Source organism: Poecilia reticulata, chromosome 15, assembly GCF_904066995.2.
Source record: "Poecilia reticulata chromosome 15, P_reticulata-male-v2, whole genome shotgun sequence".
In the NCBI taxonomy this organism is placed as follows: Eukaryota; Metazoa; Chordata; class Actinopteri; order Cyprinodontiformes; family Poeciliidae; genus Poecilia; species Poecilia reticulata.
In genome coordinates, this window is record NC_088844.1 from 27,185,574 (window position 1) to 27,203,564 (window position 17,991).

The 17,991-nt window shown below is 41.0% G+C and overlaps 2 protein-coding genes across 2 annotated transcripts in view; one reads left to right on the forward strand and one right to left on the reverse strand.

Moving 5' to 3' along the window:
* The window catches only part of dntt (deoxynucleotidyltransferase, terminal), a 122,730-nt gene that overhangs the window by 72,885 nt on the left and 31,854 nt on the right, over positions 1-17,991 (reverse strand). The window contains exon 4 of the mRNA XM_008429981.3: positions 6,033-6,203. Within this exon, the coding sequence (XP_008428203.2) occupies positions 6,033-6,203 (171 nt within the window). The remainder of the gene's footprint in view (positions 1-6,032; positions 6,204-17,991) is intronic.
* LOC145555040 (uncharacterized) lies at positions 9,513-12,331 on the forward strand. The gene is made up of 2 exons (XM_081616150.1): positions 9,513-10,141; positions 11,922-12,331. The coding sequence occupies exon 1, from the start codon at positions 9,582-9,584 to the stop codon at positions 10,098-10,100; it is 519 nt and encodes a 172-aa protein (XP_081472276.1). The 5' UTR covers positions 9,513-9,581; the 3' UTR covers positions 10,101-10,141; positions 11,922-12,331.

A 17,991-nucleotide genomic window follows, 5' to 3' on the forward strand; every position in this document is an offset into this window, starting at 1 on the left:
TTAACAAAATTTTAACCTTTACTTTCAGAATATTTGAGTGAATGTTATGAAATGAAACTGCAGCATATTAGTACAGGAAGAAGCATCACTAATCTTCTTTTGTTGGTCTGTCCAATACATTTAATTACATTAACTTCAGTAAAACTGGTTTTAACAATTCGGCATTGAAATAGTTATCTTTCATGTACACAGTGAGCTTTTGCTATAAGAATCTACAACTGTACAGACTCCTCAAATGATTCAATTAGCTCGATTATTAAAATTTAGAGGAAAATTACCTGCCTCATTAACCTATGTTTTATTATTTAGTGCATTGTGTTACGGCCGGGTGATAATTTATGTTGCGCCACTATATTTACGTTGTTGACGAAAGCTAAGTGCTAGCAGCATAACGATCAACTTTCAAATCCTGTTTTCTTTTCCAGTTTTACTGATGACATTTGAATAACTATTGACTGCATAGTTATGCAGATAACACCAAACTTTACTAAGCTAAACTTTGTTTTTGTTTTAAATGAAAATTAGCACTTTCTTCTTTGATTTCCAATTTTGACTTCCAATGATTCACTTCCTGCTAAAGAGCCCCCTGGTGGTCGAAGAAAAATCCACAGAAAAGCCGCATCAGGCTATAAGCCGCATGGTTCAAAGCGAGGGGAAAAAGTAGCGGCTTATGGTTCGAAAAATTAGGTAAAAAAAAAACCAGCTGAAAGCTAGACTGGACCTTTATTGGGAAAAAAATTGTTCAGATTATATTTTCGAAATCCTCTTAATTGATGTTTGATTCCTTGTGTAGAACATGTTCATTCATGCTCTGCTGGGTTAAACTCCCCTCCTTTGTAAATGCTTTTTTACAACTTCAAACATTGCTGTGATTTTCGGTCTTTGAGTTGCTTTTTATTTGGAGGGTACCACATTTTTCTCTGAACAAGGCTGAACTGCCTTTTCTTATTTTGCACCTTGCTTATGGAGCAGCCCTCTGGGTATTCTGGGCTTGAAGTCTCCCTGTTTGAGTTAAAAGGTATTTCAGAGTTTTGTAGCTGAACATCCTGTTATGCTGACTGTTGGCTAGTTTTACTTTACGCATTTTTATGTAAATGTCAAACTTGCAGCTCAATCAAATCCTTGAAGCATTTTTACAATTTTACTTTGCTCTTAAAAAAATAATTAGCAAGTAATGACTGTTTCCATGTTGTCTTTCTTCAACATGGGAAAGACAGATGTACACTCAGAATGGCTACAAGAAAAGAGCTTCTTGACTAAATTCCCAAACATCAGATCTAATCTCTATTTAGCAAATTTGTTTGGGATGGCAGGAATGAAACGGTGACGAGCAAAGTTCAGGAAATGACCCGAAACTCTTGAAGATCTATGATATTTTGTGCAAAGAGGAATATTTGTGAAATGTTACAGCATGAAATATTAACAGTGGGAGCCCCAATAATTGCACCACCAATATTTTTTGTTTATGAAACGACCAAATGGTGCCATAAATATTTTTGTTCAACACTCATTACGAGCTGCCCCTGCAGTCCAGACCCCGTCTGCACCGGCTTAAGTGTTTTTATGTAAATTTATCTCTCATTTGTTTTTATTTGTGCCTTTAAACGTCACGTTTTTATATTTTTCACACTTTACTTTGTTTGGCAACAAATCTAAGCAACTCTGAATGTTTTCCGCTTTCATCCATCCATCCATCCATCCATTTTCTTGCACCCTTGTCCCTCAGTGGGGTCAGGTGGGTTGCTGGTGCCCATCTCCAGCTAATGTTCCGGGCGAGAGGCGGGGTCACCCTGGACAGGTCACCAGTCTGTCGCAGGGCAACACAGAGACACACAGGACAAACAACCATGCACACACACACTCACACCTAGAGGCAATTTAGACAGACCAGTTAACCTGACAGTCATGTTTTTGGACTGTGGGAGGAAACCGGAGTACCTGGAGGAAACCCACCATGCACAGGGAGAACATGCAAACTCCATGCAGAAAGACCGGGGCCGGGAATCGAACCCAGAACCTTCTTGCTGCAAGGCAACAGCTCTACCAACTGCGCCACTGTGCAGCCCCGTTTTCCACTTTAATTAACCAAATATACATACTGAGTACAAATAGTAAAGATTTTGTGATTTATGAGTTGGATCTGTATGGATCAGCCCTGAAATGAGTTCTCCTCTTCTTCCAAGAATGAACACCATCGATTGGCTTTGTGTGCTTGTCATATCTGCATGTTTTCATCTTTCTGTGTGTGGTTTATGTGTAGCCTTTTCCATCCTTGTCTGTCCAACCAGTGCAGTAATTTGCCCAAATGACTGTAATTACTGTGTTGGTATTCATTTTACAGAGCAAGAAACTCAACAGACTGTGTGGTAACCAAGAGGACAGCTGCACTTTCCCTCAAAGTCAATTATTGTTCATTTTATTTCTGCCTTCTTTCACACAGAAAGCGGTTTATACATGACCTCTACATACTGTGTAATTCTATACACTGAATTTATAATGAAGTCAATTTATTTCCCTTGCACACTTTGACATGACATTTGTTGTGAATGAGCTGTACACAAATAAACTGAATTGAATTTTTAGAGATCTGATTTGTTTTAAAATTGCTCAATTACAAAAAAATGAAACATTTCTGAAACTAGAAATTCAGAAAAGACAAAACAATATTTGAAATTGATGAGCAGAATGGTTCTGCACCTTGATCTTCAGGCGTTTCCCGGCTGCAGCACACTCCAGACTGGTGATTATCAGGTTTCTGGAAAACCTAATGTCATTCTGAGGAAGTGATTCAATCATTATTTTAAACAAAAACACATAGAACAATTTGTTCCCTGAGGACCAAGACTGAGAACCACAGCTGTGACTTGTTTCCATTACAAATGTGCTCAACATGTCAATATTCAGTGATGTTTCCATTAGATAAGAAATGCAATTAAAACCATATAAGAATAAGTCTGTTCATGTAATAAGTCATTAAAAACATGCCGCACCATCAACCTCCAACTACTTCCTGTTCTCTTCTTGGTTTGCACCAATGGCAACATCCGGTTGTTGAGCATGTGACTGGTGTGATGCAAAAAAAGTGTGTCCATTGCAGTTTTGTGAAACTAACCAATTTCGATCCAACCAAAAAACCACCTCATCCGTTTTAATCAACAATTCTTTCAAAATTTACATGTTTCGATTGACCATAAAATGTAGTAATTTGACATTTTTTAATTAAATCTGCTTAAACAAGACAAAACAGCACTTGTAGTTGGTCACCAGGACCACGTCTCTGCACAGAAAAGCTCTAAATCTATTCTGTGCAGAATAGGCAAACTGGCTTTTACCAGTTTTTCTTCATGACTCAGGCCTGCAGGCTGCTTAGGCCCCTCCATAAACTAAGTTCTCCTTCTGTTGCCTTGGTGGTTCATTTTGTGCAGCAAACAAAGATGGTGTTAGGGTTAAAGAAAGCTCTGAATACTTGAAATGAGGTGTCAGTTCGGTTCAGAAGGCTAAAACCAGAAGCCAGCTGCACTGTGAGAGACGGCGCTTTGACACAGACTGACTCGCTCCAGCGCAGGCTGCCTTGTACGTCAACAGTCTGAATGACTTTAACAAAGCAGCAGCGGCGGCGGCCATCAAGGTCAACACGAGGCAGAGACGCAGCGAGGTTCGGCCTTCATGGTGTCTAACCCACGGCTCCCCTCCCCACGTTTTTCATAACCGCTCATTGTGATTTTGTTTTACTGAATGATTGTTGCTCTTTCTCTGGGACATGGTGAGCACAGTGACTTGACCTTGTGCAATCCAATCTGAATCCTCAATAAATTTTCAACATAGAGAAGCATTTCTGTGATCTGTTCTCATGCAGAGCTGTTTTTAAGATGCTTGGCTCGACTTATAGGCAACAGGTTGTTTCACACAGATGTAGGATTTGTTTTACGTCATCATTTTAAACCTTCAGTTTGAATTTAATCTCATTTTTGTTTGATATTTTCTGACGATCCGAAACATTCATATGTGACAAAACAGAAGAAAAAAAACAGATCAAATCTGTTAAAAATACTTACAACTGAAAGGAAAATTAAGAAAAAACAAAAAAAATTCCCTCTAATTTATCAGAGAAAACCATAAGTAGATAAAAAGTAAAGGAATGATTTTAGTTTAGTATTACTAAAATCATGGTTTTCTTCTTCTAATGAATTATTAAAAACACACTCAAGGTCATATTTTACCACAAAAACAACTGTTCCTGTGGGTCCTTCATTACCACTGATTGAATTACACGCATTAGCAAAACCACTGACCACTCTTTGCTCTTTTCCTTCGGATTTGATTCCTGACACCAAATTAGCAAAGAAACTAAACAGAGGAGAATATTGTACTCTGAGTGGCTGATATTTTCAATTAATGTTATTCTAAATAACATTTATGGACCGGAGCTCATAAAAAGGATCCTTTCTACACGGCACTGAATGAATAATCTTACTCATTTCATCACAAACCCTGGTTGAAAGGGGAAAGGGTTTAAAAAAATCAAATCAAAATCAAATCCAGTACAAACTAAGAAAACTGTGCATGTAATTTAGTCTTGGCATCAATGCAGCTGCAGAGAATATATGTGAATAAATAACATCACAAAGACAGAGGAAGCTTAAAGCTTCCCTGTATTGGTTCTTTTTTTATATAAAAAAGCATTTACTTCTACTGACATCAACTATTAAGTGGTTAGTAGTCTTCGTGTGCATGTATTTATTACACCTTGTGCCTTTTTAGGGCGTTCAAACAGAACTATCCCTCCAAAACCAGTGAACCCGAGTGAAGCTACCTGCCCCGAACTTCTTCAAATTCAATGAAATTGGTGTCAAATGTTTTCTTTGTGCTCCTATCATTTTAAAGATACTAATAAATGTTTCCAGAGGTCAAAGGTCAGCTAGCCACTCTACAGCTGCAAAATCAAACAAAACATGGTGTCAATCAACTGAGCTACATAAACATTTATTAGCATCTTACAAACGATAGCGGCACAAATGTTTGACACCAATGTCATTTGATTTGAAGTTATTGAACTTACAAAGTACTGATGAGTTAAGCTGCAGTATGAAACTAAAGAAAATGTTTTTTTACATATCTGCACCATGTCTTGACAGTTTGTCATGAGACAGATAATCTGTGAAAAAGATTGATCTCCTGCAGCTCCTTCATGAGATACTGTTGCTGCCTGAAGAAATGCTCCACTCCCAACCAAAAACAACCGATCAGAGCCAGAGGGCGGGTCTTAGCGCTGTCAATTAATCTCATGTACTAAATGCCAAATGTGCTAATTTAGGAGAAACAGGAGAACCGATTATCCAACTTCTTCAGTGGTTATGCTAACATCAGGCTATGGATGAGCAATGCCAGACAAGATTGTGATGGACAGCACTAAGACCCGCCTCCTGGCTGTGATTGGTTGTTTCTAGTTAGCAATGGGAGCACTGGGAAAAAGCACAGGAGCTTTTCGCAACAGTTTTGATAAACATCAGATCATAATCAAACCAAATTTTATTGCATAGATTCAGTAACAAGTTATTTCAAAGAGCTTTAAATCAGAAAAACACAAAAATACGAAGTCATAAAACGCACAATCAACAACTGAGACATTTTACCATCGTTGCACATCATAAGGTTGATTAATGTTTCACGGATTATGTTTTAAAAACAACTCCAAGCAGCTTTGATTTAAAATAACTCGGTGTTTCGGCTGTTTAGCAGTTTTCTTGAAGTTTATTCCAGATTTGTGATGCATTGAAGCTGAATGCTGCTTTTCCATTTTTGGTTCTGGGTCCAGGGAGGCAAAGCAGAACCAGAACATGTAAAAAAAATTTTTTATAAAAATTACATACTGCAGCTTCAAATACAAATGCATGTCACACTTTTGTTTTTTAATTTTCATAAATAAATTTAAAAAAAAACATTTACATTTTCCTTCCACTGACCAATTATCTCCTGCTGTGCTGTTTAGATGAGAAAGTGTATCAAAGCCCAGCAAGCCTCTTGGGTCTCACCTTCATCACAGCCGTAGTGTGTTCACCCAGGCATGGCAGGTCCAGCGTGGCCCCGACACTCCGCACGGCCCAGGGAAGACTCTTCAGGACGGAGGCCGCCCTCCTGAAGGCCAGGCACCGCCCCTCAATCTCATTGAATTCGTAGTTTTCCGCCAAAACCTCAAACGCATCCTGAAGGGATGAAGGCAAGGACAGGTTAAGGCAGGCTGGAGGAAAATGTAGGAGAGAGGAGCAGCTTTTTCCTCCCTCCGTAAGATACGACATATTAACCATTGTGAAGCTTTATAAAGAGAGGGGCTGATAAGAGGAGGAGAGAAAATGAGGTCGCGCAAAAAATATGCCAGGTGAGGATTCTCTTCACTGAACCATAAAGAAAAACCAGACAGAGATAACTGCACGCTCCATTTCACTCCTCTGTCTTCAGTCTGTCTTTTCTCCATCAGTGTCCCCGTCTAGGACCTTCTGCATGTTGCTTTTCTCTTGGATGACCACGCGCACACGCATGCACACACACACGCATGCACACACACACGCACACACACACACACACACACACACACACACACACACACACACACACACACACACACACACACACACACACACACACCAAGGGAGAATTTAGAGAAACCAATTAACCTGAGAGTCATGTGTTTGGACTGTGGGAGGAAACTCGATAAAAACCACGCATGCACAGGGAGATCATGCAAACTCCATGCACCCAGAACCCAGAATCTTCTTGCTGCAGGGCAACAGCTCTACCAACTTCACCACTGTGCAGCCCTGCGCTACTGTGCAGAACTGTAAGAACTGGTTTTCTGTAAGAATGTCATACAGAAAACATTTTCCTGAACTCTACTGTGACTTTTCAGTAGTTGATTTTATGTATGCCAATGAGTTTTAGCATAAAAGATTAAATCTCACAGCCTGTTAGCTTGAATGTTTAAAGTACTAGCATAAAGAGCTGCATTTTTGTGTACAGTGTCCACTAAGCCAATGTTTTAGTTTTTAGTCAACAGGTCATGTTTAATGAATGGACTAAATCTGGTAGCGTTGCGATTGTATTTAATGTAAAACTTTCAGCACCTCTGCATCAGTACACATGTACCTCATGCTAAACAGTTTTTATGGAATATTACCATGGAAGTTATGATTAGTTAGAAAGTAACGTTCCAATTACTTCTACGTTGGTTTTTTTTTTGTTCTTTTTTTCCGCTACTGGAGTTTTACTGCAGTTCAATTTAAGACGTTTGTTGAAGTCTGGTGGAGGTGTTGAATACTTTTTTGCTTTTTATTCACCCCTCTAAATCATTGAACTCAGGTGTCACTTCCGTGTCCACAAACGTGTGAAATCCAGCAGTGAGTCCAGTTGTGGAATGATCTTGCAACTAAATATTCCACCTGTAGCTGGAATAGTGGGGTTATAACGAAGTGAAAGCAATTCTGAACTACAGCAACTTGGAAACAAATTGTCAGGTCAGTCAAATCAAGAAGTGAGGTCAATGAAAGCTGAGCTGGGTAAGTGTGCAAAGGTCTTCAAAGTTCTACAGAGTTGATGACAACAGACCAGGCACGTGCAGAGGGGGGCCTGGGGGGGCTTGAGCACCTGTCCTTTTCGCTCCGTGCCCCAAGTGCCCCTTTGGTCAATTTTTAATTTTTTTTACATTTTTTTGTATTATTATTTTCTAAGCCCTCTTCTGACATATAATAACATGTACTAAAATGATTTTTTTTTTTTTTGTACAACATAATAAGCCCTCCGGTCACCGTGTTACCTTTGACCTTTTGCCCGTGACGCATGACGCAGTTGCCTTTTGCGCAGTGAGATGAGGCGGCTAACTGGAGCTCAACGTAGCGAACGTTACAGATTATAAAACAGTTTTTGGTGAATTATAAAAAAACGTTTTTGGTGAATAAAGTGGAGTAACTTGCTACTTGTCAGATGACGGAAAACGTTGAAGTATCGTTTCTGCTTCAGCTCGGAGTCGCGGTTTTAGCAGAGAGGTAATGAAATACAACAGACACTGACAGGCCTCTGCGTCTGCCTTTCTCTGAAGAACTACTGAGCAGGAGGAGACAGCCAGGTGAGGAAAAACTGTTCTTATCTATCAATTTACTATTTTATCATACAGACATTAGGCTGTTGTTGTTGTGCTATTAGCTAGCTGATAGCTAACGACTTTGCTAGCAAAACTAGATAACTAAAAAGCTTCTTCCCTGTGTACGAGGCACAGGGAAGGCACATTTTAAATGTGTGTGTGCACATCTATATATATATATATATATATATATATATATATATATATATATATATATATATATATATATATATATATCGCTTGGATTGATTACAAGAAAGCCTATGACTCAATGCCACACACTTGGATCATTGAATGCTTAGAGATGTACAACATCAATAGGACTCTAAGAGCCTTCATTGCAAACTCGATGGGGCTGTGGAAAACCACCCTTGAAGCCAACTGCAAACCACTTGCACAAGTGTCCATCAAATGTGGCATATACCAAGGAGATGCTCTGTCCCCACTGCTGTTCTGCATAGGCCTGAACCCTTTCAGCCAAATCATCAACAAGACTGGCTACGGATACCGACTCAAAAATGGGGCCACGATCAGTCACCTCCTCTACATGGATGACATCAAGCTGTACGCCAAGAGCGAGCGAGACATCGACTCACTGATCCGCACCACCAGGATCTTCAGCACTGACATTGGGATGTCATTCGGACTAGAGAAGTGTGGTCGGATGGTTACAAAGAGAGGGAAGGTCGCCCACACAGAAGGGGTCTCACTCCCAGAAGGAACAATAGCAGACATAGAGCACAACTACAAGTACCTGGGAATACCACAAGCAAATGGCAACCTCGATGAGGCCACAAGGAAAGGAGCCACAGCCAAATACCTCCAACGAATAAGGCAAGTCCTGAGAAGCCAGCTCAATGGCAAGAACAAGATCCGTGCAATAAACAGCTATGCCTTACCAGTAATCAGATACCCTGCCGGAATAATTAGCTGGCCAATGGAAGAGATGAAGGCCACGGATGTTAAGACTAGGAAGCTACTAACCATGCATGGAGGATTCCACCCCAAATCCAGCACCCTGAGACTGTACACGAGCCGTAAGGAAGGAGGCAGAGGACTAGTGAGTGTGAGAGCCACTGTCCAGGATGAAACATCCAAGATCCATAAATACATCAAGGACAAAGCCTCAACGGACGATGTGCTCAGCGAATGTCTCAGGCAATGGGGAACAGAAGACAAGGGGCTGGAAGTACCGTCATGGGAGGACAAGCCCCTACATGGGATGTACCACCGACAAATAACTGAAGTGGCTGATGTCAGGAAAACCTACCAATGGCTGGAGAAAGCTGGACTCAAGGACAGCACAGAGGCTCTCATCCTGGCCGCCCAGGAGAAGGCCCTAAACACCAGAGCAATAGAGGCTCAGATCTACCACACCAGACAAGACCCAAGGTGTAGGTTGTGCAAGGAGGCCCCTGAGACAGTCCAGCACATAATAGCAGGGTGCAAGATGCTGGCAGGGAAAGCATACATGGAACGACATAACCAAGTGGCGGGCATAGTGTACAGGAACATCTGTGCAGAATATGGACTGGAAGCCCCGAGATCAAAGTGGGGAACACCCCCAAAAGTGGTGGAGAATGACCGAGCTAAGATCCTGTGGGACTTCCAGATCCAGACAGACAAGATGGTAATGGCGAACCAACCGGACATTGTGGTGGTGGATAAAGAACAGAGGAAAGCCGTTGTGGTGGATGTAGCAATACCAAGTGACTACAACATCAGGAAAAAGGAGCATGAGAAATTGGAGAAATACCAGGGCCTCAGGGAGGAACTGGAAAAGACCTGGAAGGTGAAGGCCACAGTGGTGCCTGTGGTCATCGGGGCCCTCGGGGCAGTCACCCCCAAACTGGAGCAGTGGCTCAAACAGATCCCAGGAACAACATCAGACATCTCAGTCCAGAAATGTGCAGTTCTAGGCACAGCCAAGATACTGCGCAGAACCCTCAAGCTCCCAGGCCTCTGGTAGAGGACCCGAGCTCAGAGGATGAAACAGACCACCCGCGGAGGGTGAGAAGGGAATTTTTTATAATTTAAAAAAATAACCTAACTGAATATTTGGTTATTTTTTAAGCCCCTCTGTCATTTGACATGTTATAATTAACACCTTTGACTGGCGCACATGGAGATTTGATAGACTTTATGCAAAGAGTTCATCTCAGAGGAAACTAAAATCAATCAAATAAAAGATCCTTTCTGAATATCATCTCATGGACACTGAACTAAATGCGTCTTTCTGACCAGGAGCTGACAGCGTGTTGAAGAGTTATGGACACCTTGGTTAGGAAGCTCTGATTGGACAGGTAACAATAGTTCGGGTCGGACCAGAATTATTTGCCTGATGGTGGTTCGGGCTTCTGATGAATTTACATTAATGAGTTTGGAGCACACAGAGAAAAACTAAATAGAATGTTAGGATCTACTTATTATAGTTTAAGTAGAGGAATAACAGCTGACTGTTGAGAGAGGAAAGAAATTAAAGTGCAGATCCGTTAAGCAGAAACAAGCGCAGAGCGCTGGGCAATAAATGCACGTAAATGCTCCAATTAATCACACATGAGATGACAAACGTCAAATATACAATATATAGTTACACTGCTTACGTTAATGATGTTTTAAAAACAAAACCAGTAAAAACTTAACTGAGTTAATATGTCAGATTCCCTCCTCAGCCTCATTTTGATAAGAACAGAGAGCAGTTCGCTGGTTTCTGTCCAGACTGTGATCAGCTGACCACTTGGTGCGCAGACAGTTTAAGCTTTACGCAAAGAGAACATCGTGGAGCTCATTATTAATCATACTAAGAACAATATCTGTCAGAGAATCATCTCTGATCTGGACGCTTTAACGGACCAGAGGTTTTGAAGCGCCTAGCGCAGCTGATCCGCTTCTGCGGGGTTTTTCTCCCGCAGAGGGAAGTGATGCGGGATCAGGAACCGATCAGAGTGACATTTCGTGAAATGTTACCTGAATTTAAAAACGTTCTCGCAGAGAAATAATAAATGTTGCGTTTGATGACTACAAATTGGAAATAAAATGATTTTTTTCTTTGACGGACAACAAAAAACCTCCAGCGCCACCTCTGCTCCAAACTATGAACATTGTGGGCCCCTCTTCGTTTTTTTCTCTATTTTGCGGAGGATCAATAAATAACTTATTGGTGTTTTACAACCACCAGGTATGAAGTGCTTTAGCCTTTGAGTTGCACCACAGCGCAGCATAACTGAAACATCCAGGAGAAGAATATCAGCTTGTTGTTATGAGTATAAAGGAGGCTGGTATCGCGCCTGATAAAAATCTATTTATTTATGTCATCACATGGACTTATATAAAGTTTTATACATTTTCTTTTCATATATTTATTATTGTTTTTCTTCTTTAGATAGATTGACTTAGAATGATTCCAAATAATGTACAGGAATAACCTGGTGCCGTTATATGTCAGTCATCAGGGGGGGCTACTGGGGGGGCCAATCAGATGACAGGGGGAGCAATGGCCCCCCTGGCACCCCCCTCTGGCTACGCCACTGCTCACAACGTCATGTGAGAATCACAAGCAAAACTTTGAGTCAAACAAAAACTTAGAATATCAAGGAAAGATTTATGACATGCACAAATAAGTTTAACAAAAACAATCACTGAGACATGAGACATGAGACTGCTGTTCATGAGACAAATGTGTGATTTAAATGTTTAAAAAGGTTTTTAAAGCAAAACTCAGTAGGCTTTTCTCATGGTGACATACATTAACAATTCAATTTTTGCTTTTGTTTTTTTCTTTTTTCTGCAGTTCCACCTTAAAGTTTGATGCAGCTCTGCTTTCCTGATTGGACCGTCTTCATCTCCACTGCAGCAAACAGGAAGCTCTTTTTATAGATTACAGTCCTAATGGATACTAATCTGTAATCTTTTTATAGATTACAGATTAGTATCTGTAATCTATAAAAAGATTACAAGGGCACAAAGGTTGCTTTGTGCCCTTGTTTATATTTTTAATAGTGTAATTCTGTAAAGACAAAATATGTAAACCAGAGCTAGACCACCAGCTCTGATTTACAAAATAGACCTGCAGAAAGAAATTACTAAAAAAATATCTTACATATGCATAGTGTTATGCTCTATGTAGAGATTTCCTTTAGCTCTGATTGTATGTCTCACAATTTTGTAATTTATCATTGTTTATTAAACTCTGAAAGCTGAGAGGCTGTTAATATTCTGTCCTAGAAGGCGGTTAGATGGGCCCTTTTTTGTTGTTGAGCACCTGCCCCTGTAGTGGTCTCTGTACGGCCCTGGCCATATATCTGCCGTAGCTAATACTAGGGACATTCTGTCATATGTGCATGGTTGTAGGTGAGGAAGACGCCGGTAAACCCAGGTAGTAATGAGGAAATAATGTATTTAATAAAGAATCAGGAACAAACTCAGAAAGACATGCGGCACTGGAAACGGACAGACGAACGATGAACTAATGACGAGGACCCGACGAAGGACAGAGACAACAGGTGGGGTTAAATACACAGGGAAGCTAATCAGAAAGACATGGACACGCTGGAGGGACTATGTCTCTCGGCTGGCATGGGAACGCCTTGGGATTCCCCCGGAGGAGCTGGAAGAAGTGGCTGAGGAGAGGTAAGTCTGGGCCTCCCTTCTGAAGCTGAAAACCTATCGATCGTTTTTGAAGGGAAACTGGAGCACCCAGAGAAAACCTATCCATCTATCCATCTATCTATCGACCAATCGATCGTTTTTGAAGGGAAACTGGAGCACCCAGAGAAAACCTATCCATCTATCTATACATCTATCCATCTATCGATCAATCGATCGTTTTTGAAGGGAAACTGGAGCACCCAGAGAAAACCTATCCATCTATCTATACATCTATCCATCTATCGATCAATCGATCGTTTTTGAAGGGAAACTGGAGCACCCAGAGAAAACCTATCCATCTATCTATCTATCCATCTATCTATCTATCCATCGATCGTTTTTGAAGGGAAACTGGAGCACCCAGAGAAAACCTATCCATCTATCTATCTATCCATCTATCCATCCATCCATCCATCTATCTATCTATCTATCTATACATCTATCCATCGATCGATTGATCGTTTTTGAAGGGAAACTGGAGCACCCAGAGAAAACCTATCTATCTATCTATCCATCTATCCGTCCATCCATTTTCTTCAGGTCATGGGGGCAGCAGCCTAAGTAGGGAGGCACAAACTTCCCTCTCCTAAGCCACTTGGGTCAGCTCCTCCGGGGGATTCCCATCACATTCCTTGGCCAGCTGAGAAACAGACATTTTATCTGGGACTGGAAATGGACGGGAATTTTACTCTCTTATTTTGCTGTTGGTGATCCTCAGCAAAGTGCACAGAGGTGGATTTCAGTAAAGGTAATGTGACTGGCTTCCTAACTTTCTGACTACTCTGTATAGGTCTGTTTCTTGTGTCGTCATGTTGGTCAGCAGTACCCACCGATCTTCTTGCAGATCTTCTTGCAGACTCTGCCAGGGAGGTACTTCTCCCTGGCAGAGTCTGGTGGCTTGGCTTACTGTTTTCAGCTCCACACACTCTGTCTAATTCGATCAAGGTCTGCATGTTTTTCCTTTCAGTCTCACACAGTTCCTTTTTCTCCTGCCGTTTGAGCTGAATCTGGGAATCCCAAGAATTTGTCAGACTCTTTATAGCTGCAGCTTTTTTCTCTTTCTCCAGTTTTTCACGCTTTTGCTCTGCAGATTCCCGCTCTTTCCTTTCTTCCAGTAACTTATCCTCCACAAAAGCCCGTTTTTTAGCTTCTTCCTTCTTTGTAAGTGACAGTTGGTCGTACACTATTTTTTTACGTATTTCACGACTTCTGTCCTTATCAGGAATGTTGCAGTCACTCTTATAGTCTAGAAAGCCAGATTCATACTGAACATCTCTTTCTTGCTCAATTACACTGTGCTGTATTCCCCACTGCATTATTACTAAATTGTCCGTATGTTTTTTAGTCTCGTCCTGTGTCTTCAGTTTCTGCTGGGGATCCTTCTTCTGTCTCCTGGCTACAATTTCCTCAGCTGGATATCCAGGAAGCAACCCTTCCCTTTCAGCCCTGTCCATTTCCCTCTTCTGTTGCTGTTTATTTTCATAACTAGCAAACACTTTATCAGCCAGAGTCTTTGGCTTTGGAGTTTCCTTCTTCTGCTGATGTGCTTCATGTAGCATTTTGGCAACCTTCTCTTTAGCCATGCTGTTACATAGCTTCTTTTGCATAACAGAGTCGTAGGCAGCTTCTTTCCTCAATATATCCTGTAAATTGTCATCCACTGTCTTCTTTTGGTCCCTCATGTTTTGCTCAGTCTTGTCCTGTGTTCTGAGTGTCTGCTGCTTCTTCTGTTTCTTCTTCTCAACGTCCTCCGTTCGATGCGACTGCTCTGATTCCATCAAGGAATCAGACCCTTTATTTATGATCTTGTCCATTTCAATCTGCTTTTGCCGTTTGTATTCAACTTGATCATCCCATGCATCAGTCAAATACTTTTGCATTTTGACTTTCTTTTCTTTCTCCTGTTTGTCAAGTAACTTTTGGGCAAACTCCTGCTTAGCTTTTTCTTGGTTAAGCTTTTTCTCCTCAACAGCTTCTTTGACATATTCTTTTCTCCTTATATTCTCTATATTTTCATAGGCCATCTTCTTACATTTCTCTCTAAATTTTACCTGCTCGTGAACATTTTTCTCCCTCTCGTCATGTACATATTCTGACCGTTTGCCTTCACTAACTCTGGTGTTTGCCTTGGCTTTACCAATCGTTTCTCTGCCTTCTCTCTAACCTGTTTGTTGAGTTTTTGTTCATTTCTACGTGACGAAGACTTTTTAAACTGCATGCCTTGTTTGTCCTTTCCAGAATCCTCATTGGAAAGGACAATGAGTTTTGGACAAGCTCTCAACTTGTCAGCTCTCAACTTGTCCACATCCGTGGACAAGTTGAGAGGTTTTTGCACATCTCTGTCAATTTGCTGCAACGTTTTTGATGGAGTTTTCTCCCGCTTGTCTCTCCAGTTTTGCACATCCTGTGCGTAGGCATTCGTTGGGCTTGGCTTCTTTTCCTGTAATTTAGGAAGAGCAGCTTCGTGTCTTTCTTTCAACTCCTGTACTTTTCGAAATTTATTATGCTGGTTAATGAGTGCCTGAATATCAATTCCGTCTACATCAATTCCGTCTATCAAACTTAGAGGGAAACCTGAGCTTTTGCTAGAGTTGGAATCAGTTGTGGCGGAATTCTCCTGAATATCTAATTTTTGTTTCGGTATGGGGGTAGGGTGGATATCTTTTTTAATTTTAGGTAATTTTAAAATCGAGTTCCTTAAAGTACGGTCCTGATCTTCAAATTTGACGCTCTTCTTGAATCCAAAATCACATGGGAGGTCTGGGTCAAATATCTTTCTCGTCATAGGCATAGGTGTATCTTGCCTCCTGGGGAATCGACGGGGCTCCATCTTGCGTTTCAGTCTCTCTGTGAAAAATTGCACTTCTCTATAAATCCGTTGAGTTCTGCGCATCTGGCTTTAGAACACACGTAACAAGATATTCAAAGGGTTCAGAGCTGATGTCATAGAATCTATGACACAAGGCCTGGGTTCCTAGTGACATCATCAGTTGGGTAGAAGTGTAACAGTTACTATGGTAACCAGGAAAAGCTCTGAAGTGATTCACACTCCCTAGTGAAGGAGATGTTTCAACCCATCAAAACATTTCCAAATAAACTCATTCATATTAACACAAATGTAACTTTTTCCAACAATTTAGACAAGATTCAGCCAATGTGGCTGTAACTGATTTAGGCTTTACAATGTGCAAAACACAATCACCTGGTTTCCCATTAAATCTGCTCAACAGTGTTTTTCTCATCAATTCTTTTTTTGATGAGGAACCTAACAATAGTTTTTAATTTCTTTTGTTGGCCGCTATCTAAGCTACGGCCTAAAGACGGCGTTCCCAGCGTGTCATTTCGTTCAACCTTAGCTTCGAGCACATGGGCGTGTGAAAACCACCACATATGTACGAGCATGCAAAGAGCTGAGAGAGGTAGAGGAAAACAGAATTATTTATTCCTGACGCTCTCTTCCAAGTGACCTGCACAAGTTTTGACTCTCCACTGAAGACTCCATCAACAGTCTTCATGCTTTTTTTATGTGGTTTTGTATGTTTTCCTCCCACAAATAGCTTAATACAGAAAACTTTTCATCAGAAACAACTGATGGTCAAGCAGGTGATGAGCTCGTTCAACCAAGTTCCATTGAACAAGTGGGTAGTTTAAGTATTTCCAATTTATTAGTAATGTTCTTTGACATGTTGTGTTGTACCTTTCATGTTCATGTGTAAATTATTGAATACAACATGTGAATAATTAGTAATTGTAATCCATCCATCCATTTTCTTACACCCTTGTCCCTTAATGGGGTCGGGAGGGTTGCTGGTGCCCATCTCCAGCTAATGTTCCGGGCGAGAGGCGGGGTCACCCTGGACAGGTCAACACAGAAAGACAGACAGGACACACACACACACACACACACACACACACACGCACGCACGCACGCACGCACACACACACACGCACGCACGCACACACACACACACACACAGATACAGGAGACAGTTTCCAGTCATTTTCCACGTTTGTAAGAGGCTCTGTGGTGATATTACCTTCTTTTTTTCCAAAGGTAGAATCTAATTGCAATGTAATGGCAATGTATTTACATTTTACAGTATAACAACGAGTTTTAAAGTGACCTATTATGCTTTCTTGAACAGGTCAGGATAGATCTGTGGTCAATAACAAATATATTCATTAAATTTTTTACACAAAATTATTCACAGATAATGATTTTAGACTGGTCAATTCTGCCTGTTTTGAGCTGTTTCAGGGAGTTTGTCACTTTAAATCCAAATAAGAAGAACTGGCCACGCCCCCCCCCGTCTCAAAGTTTACACTCGCACATGAAAATGATGAACAATTACACAACCGTACATCTTTGAAAAGCAAAAGTGGAGCCTCCTGCACAGCCAACAAGAGTGGTTTCTGAATGGCAAGTCAACAACAAAACACTCATCTTTTCCAAACAATGAGATTTGTTTGGAAATCTCATTTCCAAACAAATGGAAATCAACCCAAGCTGACATTAAAGTCAGCTTGGGTTGCTAGGTAACAGGCTGGGTTTCTCTAGGGTTGCTAAGTAACGGTTGATTTGTGATGCTACATTCTGGAGGTTTTTGAAACGGCTCTTTTTACAGACACTAAAAAACAAACTTGTTACCAAAAAAACAGCGGGTGGTTGTTTTAAGCACTTGGGCTGTTTAAAGAAACAGGCAGATTTAAAGATACTCAGTTTCTCCAGTTTTCTGAAAGTATATTCCAGATTTGTGGTGCATAGAATGTGAATGCTGCATCTTCATGTTTGGTTCTGGTTCTGGTGCAAAGCAGACCAGAACCAGAAGACCCGATTGGTCTGAAATGTTGGTACAACAGCAGCAGATCTTTAATGCATTTTGTTGCTAAGCCGTTTAGTGATTTAAAAGCCAACAACAGTATTTTAAAGTCTATTCTCTGAGCTACAGGGAGCCAGTGGAATGACTTTAATAGCTATGTGCATAATTAGTCAGCCAAATGGCCCAACCAAAGCCTACAGAAAATCTCTGGAGTATTCTAGAGAAAAAGATAAACACTAGACCAGTGGATCTTAACCTGGGTTCTATCGAACCCCAGGGGTTCGGTGAGTCGGTCTCAGGGGTTCGGCGGAGCCTCTGCCGCGGAGGTAAAGACACACTGTGTAAAGTCATGATGACGCCCCGCTTTGCCATCACTTGCTGCAGAGGATCAGT

Coding starts and splice junctions, on each gene's coding strand:
- LOC145555040 (XM_081616150.1), top strand. CDS start 9,582: ATGCTGGCAGGGAAAGCATACATGGAACGACATAACCAAGTGGCGGGC.